Source organism: Stegostoma tigrinum, chromosome 16 (assembly GCF_030684315.1).
Source record: "Stegostoma tigrinum isolate sSteTig4 chromosome 16, sSteTig4.hap1, whole genome shotgun sequence".
Lineage (NCBI taxonomy): Eukaryota > Metazoa > Chordata > Chondrichthyes > Orectolobiformes > Stegostomatidae > Stegostoma > Stegostoma tigrinum.
Genome location: NC_081369.1, coordinates 38,803,674 through 38,812,123, shown reverse-complemented (window position 1 = coordinate 38,812,123; position 8,450 = coordinate 38,803,674). Strand labels below are relative to the sequence as shown.

The 8,450-nt window shown below is 40.3% G+C and overlaps 2 protein-coding genes across 3 annotated transcripts in view; one reads left to right on the top strand and one right to left on the bottom strand.

Moving 5' to 3' along the window:
- Positions 1-823: 823 nt before the first annotated feature.
- On the bottom strand, positions 824-5,634 carry nip7 (NIP7 nucleolar pre-rRNA processing protein). Its single transcript, XM_048547008.1, has 5 exons — positions 5,516-5,634; positions 3,722-3,808; positions 3,289-3,427; positions 2,971-3,111; positions 824-1,437 (listed from the first exon to the last, which is right to left on the bottom strand). The coding sequence occupies exons 1-5, from the start codon at positions 5,569-5,571 to the stop codon at positions 1,318-1,320; spliced, it is 543 nt and encodes a 180-aa protein (XP_048402965.1). The 5' UTR covers positions 5,572-5,634; the 3' UTR covers positions 824-1,317.
- Positions 5,635-6,044: 410 nt separating this feature from the next.
- The window catches only part of znf276 (zinc finger protein 276), a 31,325-nt gene continuing 28,919 nt past the window's right edge, over positions 6,045-8,450 (top strand). For both annotated transcript variants that reach the window (XM_048547007.2, XM_048547006.2), the window contains exon 1: positions 6,045-6,448. In XM_048547007.2, coding sequence (XP_048402964.1) covers positions 6,133-6,448 — 316 coding nt within the window. In that variant the 5' untranslated portion in view covers positions 6,045-6,132. The remainder of the gene's footprint in view (positions 6,449-8,450) is intronic.

Here is an 8,450-nt window from a genome sequence, read left to right as displayed (position 1 = left end):
ATCGAGGAGGCGGTAGGAGGTGGTGTCGGAGAGTTGGCGTCTGGCCTCGGCGACGTAGAGGTCAGTGCGCCATACTACCACTGCGCCACCCTTGTCTGCGGGTTTGATGGTGAGGTTGGGGTTGGAGCGGAGGGCTGCCCGTTCTGCGGGGGAGAGGTTGGAGTGGGTGAGATGGGTGGAGAGGTTGAGGCGGTTAATGTCTCAACGGCAGTTGGAGATGAAGAGGTCGAGGGAGGGTACGAGGCACTGCTGTTAGCAGAGGGCTTCAATTACAGTATTACAAGTTTATATTTGCAACACTCATTATCAATGCTGACAACAATTTCCTATGAAGAATATGTCTTTTTATTTGCAATTTTTAAAGTTATGGATGTAAATGAGTTAAGAATGGTTTTAAAAGCAGGGATGGTTGGGACTGCTGTCTGGTTTGAAAGTAAATTGGAACCCTTTATGATACTCATGGTTTGCATAGCTGTGGCTTTAGCAATGGTTGCAGACAAACTGGAGCCAAAGGACTGGGTACAAATGCAGCTTTGATTGACAAGTAGTGAATTGGTTTGTGGTTCTGTCAGGCAAACTGGAGAATCCTGTACATCTTAAACCATCCTCAGCTTGGGTAATATCTCTGCGAATAGCAAAGCTTCGTTTCCACCACAGTACCCCAGCAGAAAATATATTAAAAGTCCAGTTAACCTACTTCTCTGGATTGGACTAAATTTAATTAGTTCCTTTAATCAACTGAACTTAGAACTACATTGTAAAAACAAGAAAGCAGGTGATATATAATAGTTAACAATTTACAGATAAATAATCTGGTAGCAAGTAGTGAGCAGTTTTCTTTTTTAATAACAATTATTTAAATATAACAAAATGGTTTTCAATACCCTCCAAGTGAAATATGCAAATTATCCATGAATGAAACTCATGCGGAGACAACCATTCTTCACAGTTAAACAAGTTGGATTTGGGGATTTTCAAAAGTCAGATCTATTAAATTATTCCATTGCCTGAAACTTCAATATAATTTAAAACCAAAGAAACAGAATCAAACACCAGCAACATTTTCACAAGAAAGTGCCCTAGTGTACAACTGTTACAATTCTGAACTAATAAGTTGCTATGTTTGCAGATGATATCACCTTGCAAGGATAATGTTACAGAAAAGCTTGATAAATTCACTTAAGTTCCCCACCACAATTGGGTGTTGTGCATTGCCTTGTGAAGATGTCAAAGGAACATGGTTAGTAAAGAGCAATCCATGTTAATAGTGTTCTCAGTTTGAGAACATCAGTCTTTTAATATGATTGACAAGATGAGTTATGTCAGAGTGTCCTCATTCCGAATATACTCGCCAACATCAGCCTGGTGAAATACAACAATTGCCATAGGGTCTACTTTCCGGCAATCCTGTGTTGATTTTGCAGCAACTCCAAAGCCCTTCAAAAATAAGTCAAAAAACATTTTAAAAGCCGTGCGTTAAATAATTTAACTATGGCTTAGTTCATCAGAATCCTGATGGCATTTAAAAAGCCAGAACCAAGGATAAACAACAAACAACATTTGGATTCATAATGCAGCTTTGAAGATAATTTCACTGCAAATATTAGTAATAAACACTGTTGAGGCCATCACTATTTTTTATTTTATTTTTACGATTTTTCATTTGGAAATGAGAGTTGAAATTGAGAATTGACCTTTGACTAGGAGCTTTTGTTTGATTAAAAAAAGAGAGTACAAAGAGATTTTATTATGAGGTATTGGCCTGGAAAGATAATGCAGATTAATTACTGCACAAATGGCACTACAGACAATTTGGCACGGAGATATTGCAATGGTCAGGTTGGCAGCTGGCTGGATGTTGGTCAGTCAAGAAAGGATCTACTACAGAAAATGTTGAAGGAAAAAAAAGAGAAAACTAAAACTGAACTGGTTGATTAGGTTTTGAGCAGCAGGCAGTTTTATGTTTTGAAAGCTTTCAGAAGATGCTTTTGTTTTGCTCTCTGATTGCAATCCTGTTTTTAACTAGTTGAATGCTCTGAGAAGAGGAACCGAGTCTGTATGAAGTGGCTGAATAATTATGGAAGACTATTGAAGCTGTTGCATTCACCCACGACCTCTGACTTTGGAATTCAAGTAAGATATGGTCAGTGGGAAAGTGGAGGTTATTGATCAAAGAATATTGGGCTCAGATCGTAGACATTAATTAGAATGTTTCATAGTTCGTGTGTTCTGCTAGAGTTGCATACTTAAGAAGAAATTGTTAATTTGTGTTTAAATCACACTTTGGTATATGTGATCTATTATTTATAATGCCAACATGAAACACCTGAGCAATTTTTGGGTCATTGAATGTTTTTAAGTTCACTCTGTTATGAATCCAGTGAGAGTGAGACAAGTTTGGTTTGGCTTGCTACCCCATGATGTAACAACACTAAGAAAATTATTTTACACTGTCCGTTTTAACCTGAAGGGATAAATTATACCAACAAAAATTGTTTTAGGTTCATGTGGATAGGGCAGCTGTAACGAAGCCAACTCATAACAGAGATAACGTGCCTTATTTTAGATTGAAAATTAAACGTTAGAAAATTAATGTTAAATGTAATTACGTCTGTGAAAATAAAGTGAACCTTGGTATATCATGGTCAGAATTTGTCTGGATTCTTCTTAAGCTCTGTATTCAAAGGCATGTCTGACCCACAGTGACACAACCTCAGTGGAGGTCATGAAGGCAAACTTCAAATCACCCCAATCAAACAGGGATCAAACCACGTGCTATTGATTCCAATCTAGTTCACACAGCCTGTCCAGCAAACTATCACCAATCCAGTTTAAAATCCAGAACTTCTGTTGCAGAAACACGGCTGCTTCCCACTGTGCCTCAAAAGATCACTTCTGTCTAATTCACCCTCACTAGCAGAATGGTTAGGTCTCACCAATTAATAAACAGCAAACAGTCCTTTCACTTACCAATGGAACATCTGCCATTGAATAAACCACTACACCTTGGTACTGGGATGTATTTTCGGTAATTCGGCCCAAACCAGATTTCAGTATATGGTTTCCATAAAGGAAAGATTGTTCTGTTCCTGGTTTCACCCACACTTTGTACTGAAATTTTAAAAAGTAAATTATCTCATACATCTGAATATTTTAGAATGTTACACAAGGTAAGGTTGAAGGCACATTCTAATATTTAGGTAATACAGAGCCAACCTTGCCCATAATAAAACAACGCTAAATTTACAATGATGCATCTACCGGTTCATTGAAAACAACATCACCTACCTTGGCATAGGGAGCAAGATAGTCAAGTGCTGTAATGTGAAGTCGAAATTTTAAAGTCTTAGTGAATTTTCCAAAGCAGGTTCCGAATGAAACAAGTTTATCTCGAGAAATATTTGTTGCCAACTTCAGGATTTTCTCACTACAAGAGACAGTAAAACAAATTGCAGCTAAATCGAATTCGATATTCCATAACAGTGCCCCTTCCAGATAGTGCCATACAAATAAACTTTGAAACACTTAATCATAGTTAATATGTAGTATACGTTCACAGCTGTTCGTTCTGGTCTTCAGCAAAAACACACAAATTCTTTCATCTTTCCTTCATACTAAAAAGGATATTCCCACACTTGCACAACCTTCAGTCTACGTCAGGTGAAATCACTGCCTTGCTCAAAACCAGGGTGTAGGATTAAAAATTTGTTGCCTTGCTTACCTTACATAATAAACACGATCATTGTGTAAGCGGAAGCAGTAGGTTCCATCAGGCCGATCCACCAGTAACTTTATATTCTCTCCAATGCTAAAATTAGTCAAACAAAATAAGGGCAGAGCTTAAAATGCTTTTTTACTTTTGTGTCCCAAATTCAGTGTTCAATTCAACAAATAGTACTTAGAGGATTAACATAAAAGCAATATAATACAGATGTAGGAAATCCAAAATAAAAATTCAGTTGGTCAGGCTTCAAAAATCTGATGAAACATCACTTGACCTGAAACTTTAACTTTATTGCTCCCCACAAGTGTTGCCTGATCTTCTGAAATTTTCCACACTTTTTTAAATACCAAAGATGATCACATGATAACAAACACTCCGTACAGAAATGTAGTTGCCCAGTGAAGTGACTAAATGACCAAGAGCTCCTCATGATTACAAGCAATTGAGGACCAAAGGAATCATGCCAAAGAAAACTCTTAATAATCCTTAAATTGGGAAAGATTTAGAAAAGCACACACGAATTCCAACCCAAACAATACTACACTTAAGTATTTAATTCAAGGCTCAGTGCTTCCAATTTAGAAACACAATACATTAGAAATAAATTACATCTGGCATACAGGCAGGATTTTCCAGCAACATTGGGAAGGGAACTTTTTTGTTTCAAGACTTTCAAAATTAATTATTCCTAGATCAGATACCACAGTGAGATACAGCACAAATAACTCTACAGTACCCAAACAATGTGCATGTTCTAACTAAAAAAAATCCCCTACAATAAATATGTCATTAACCAGAAGTGCATAAACTGTAAGTGCAAGTTTATTTTGCCTTAGAGCTACATGACCTTACAGCAACCTGATAATATCAAAGAACTGTACATCATTGAATACAGATAGCACAAAGCAGGGAAGGTTAAAACAGAAAGTACCACCGCACAATGACGCTTGGGAGCACATGAACACATCAAGTAAATTAATGCTTATGTAATGTAACTACAAGATCAGAGCCTTTTAAGTCTAGATTTACCTACAGCCAAATTTAGTATGAAAGTATAATAAACGGTGTCATATTGAAGTCTAAGCCTGATAAATTATTTTGATTTTGCCTTGTTCACAACCCGTCTGTCCTGAGCCCAAACTCTGAGTCACGTTGTTAAGACTCCAAAAGTGATTCAGAATTGGACATGACTGCAGCGTGATGTGTGCGTGTAGAGAAAAACTATATTTACTAGGAGACAGTAAGAACTGTAGATGCTGCAGTCAGAGATAACACAGTGTGGAGCTGGAGGAAGACAGCAGACCAGACAGCATCAGAGGAAGATAACAAAGTGAGAAGCTGGATGAACACAGCGGGCCAAGCAGCATCTCAGGAGCACAAAAGCTGACGTTTCGGACCTAGACCCTTCAGAGAGCTCTCTGATGAAGGGTCTAGGCCCGAAACGTCAGCTTTTGTACTCCTGAGATGCTGCTTGGCCTGCTGTGTTCATCCAGCCTCACATTTTATTATCTTGGATTCTCCAGCATCTGCAGTTCCCATTATCTCAGTATCAGAGGAAGGGTCCCTTCCCGAAATGTCAGCTTTCCTGCTCCTCTGCTGTCTGACCTGTTGTGCCCCTCCAGCTCCACACTGTGATATCCATATTAGCATGGAAGGAAGACTAGCCCCAACAGGGAGCCTCTCTGGGTTTAGCCAGTAGCAGGCACCGAGAGTGGGACCCAAAGCCAACACAGCTATTCCGCGCAGCACCGGGATACCCGGGTACGACGCCAGCGCCAGCGCCAGCCTCACTATTTGGAGAGTTTCTCAAACAGGAGCCGGGTCTCCTCGTCCGTCAGCGGCCGCATTGCCAGACCCACGTGCTCGAACCGGAACCGGAACCGACCGTAACCAGGGCGACCACAGGCCTGACTTCTCCGACGTCACCGAAACCTTCCAGAAAACAACTTCACCTGTTTCAGCATCTTGGTGGTTGGGGGGCGGCGGAAATAACATCCTTAATTTGAAAGGACGGTACTGAATATCGCCGCTTCCTCAAACCATTGGAGGTTTCTTTACCATGTTCACTGTGTACATTAATCGGTGGGAACAGGAGGAATGTAGAAACACTTTTTTAAAAATATGTATATACTTCACTGGGCACGTTTGCTGTGAGAAATGAATGTTAACTTGGATGTAAAATGAGATTTTAATGTTAAACAAGGTGCTCAAATGTATCGGGCATGAGTGGGACCAGTCTTTTGATTAAATCGATTCATAACTCCCAGATTTCTCAGGCCGGAACTGTTCTTTCGGTGGGGATGTGCAGTCCGGCGGGTCATTCCTGCCCGATCCCTTTCCACCCCGTTTCCGGTTGTTTACCGTTTACCTGGGTGACGGTTTTTTTTAAACTTTGCTTTTGTGAAGAAATGAAGCGGAACAAACACGGCCGTTTCGTGTCGGTGTCAATGGCGCAGAAAATGAAAAGGCTGTCCGAGGCTCAGCGGCAGCGGTGGATACGCTCCGAGCGGCCGGGGCCTCAGTCCGAGTCCGGAGTTCTGCCGCGGGGAGACGAGGCCCCCGGGCCTGAGGTCGCTGTGGAGTCAGGTCACTGCCCCCGGCCTGTCCGGTCTGGGCCGGCTTTTAATGACCGTCTCTCGTCGCCCTTTAAAAAGCTGCAACTCTTTGGTCTGGGATTATCCAAAGCTTGTCCTCACCTTGACTCAGTTAACACCCGCTCAGTGAGTGAGTGAACAACTCCCCTTTACTCCAGGAGCTCGGGTTTACTCTGGGGTTAGTGCAACATTGTTAGAGGCACCGACCGTCTGATGAGATATTAACTACAGGCACTGTCAGCCGAATCTGGTAGCACACTTTCAAGAAAAAGGAGGCAAATCCTGTGATCCCTACAAGGCTGCCTGCCTAAACTTGTTACTTTTCTAATGCTTTATCCCATTGGATTTTTGAGCTCTGTTCTGTCCACATTGGCTTAGAGAGCAATCATAGCCAGACTTCGAAAGTTGAATGTTAGTGATGTCCGCAATGTACCAAATAGGCGCGATCTACTAAATTAGTTTCAGAATTAAGGGAATTAATTACCCTACGACGTTTCTGTTTTACCTCTGGAAAAGAGCCTTGATACAAGTTTAGAGTTTTAGGGGTTTAAGGTCATCCGCTTTTCTGTCAGAGCTCTCAAAACTACATTCTGTTGAATTGTAAAAACCGTGTTATAAAAAGGGGTGATCTACATACCTTATAAATCACCCTCTAACTACATTGCTAACACTGAAAAATTCAAAAACAACAACATGGACAGTCATTTGGCCTTCTGAAACCTTTAGTATCCCCTTTTAGTCAAGCTTCCAACACTATATAATTAATTTTATTTTCTCAAAAAGTTCAGTTTATCATTTATTAAATGCAGGACTAGTTCTCAAAAGTTTCTAAACATTGACTTTTGCACCTAATATATCAGAATAATTTCTCTAAAAGGAATGGAAAGTGAATTGCGGGTTCAAGGTTGTTCAAAGTTGCTCCTATCCAAGCATTGAAATCTGATTTATTAATTGAGAAAGAATCAAACTGTTAAGTCTTTCAGCTGCCAGAGTGGTACCTATGATGGGTCTGTTTTTACTGGACCTCCTTTTGTTTTATGAAATATAGGCTTGGATGGCAACATCTGTTCAACGCCAATGTTAACACTGCTTAAACATGGACCCGAGTTTCTGTTTTCTGATTAAGGCCTGCTGATATCCCAGCATGGTCATTATTGATTTGAAATGTCTAGAATTTTCTTTTTTCCAGATCTTCTGAGTTTTATTTTAAACAGAACCCTTTATTTAGAGTCATTGAGATGTACAGCATGGAAACAGACCCTTCAGTCCAACTCTTCCATGTCAGCCAGATGTACTAAATTAGTCTAGTCCCATTTGCCAGCATTTGGCTCATACCCTTTAAACCTTTCCTGTTGATTTACACATCCAGATGATGGAGTCATAGAAATCTACAGCACGGAAAGAGACCCATTAGTCCAACTTGGATAACAGGAAATATTGTTACAGAAATGTGCTTTCTTTGCTGGCTGACAATCACATTTTTAAAAATTTTATGTCTATATACATATTCATTTGATGTTTCATTTGGTATGTCAAGAGGAAGAGCAGTAGCTGTAGGAGACTTGATAGTGAGAGGTACAGACAAGTATTTCTCTGGCTACAGACATAACTCCAGGATAGTGCTGCATTCCAGTAGCCAGGGTCAAAAATATCACTGGCTGCAGGGCCTTCTGAAGGGGGAAGTAAACATTTAGACTTTGTGGTTCATATTGATACTAGTGACCATAGGCAGCAAGAATTTAGGGAGCTATGTAGCACACTGAAAAGCAGGTCCTTAAAAGTTGTAATCTTTGGATTACTCCTTGCCACGTGTTAGTAAGCATAGGAATAGGCAGATAGAGCAGATGAATACTTGGCCGAAGAGTTGGTACAGAGGGAGTGCTTTAAATTCCTGAATCACTGGTTCCATTTTGAGGAAGGTAGTACCTGCCAAGTCCAGACAGTTTACATCTGTATGGTAGTGGGACCAGCTTCTTTCGGGGAGGTTTGCCAATACTAACAGTGGGGGCTTAAACTAATTTGGTAGGTGTATGATAATAGAGTGGAGGTGAAATAGGGAGTAATGCACAGGCTGATGTAAAAGCAAAATCAAGTCACCTGGAGAGTAGAGCGTATATAGTCAAGGAAAGGCA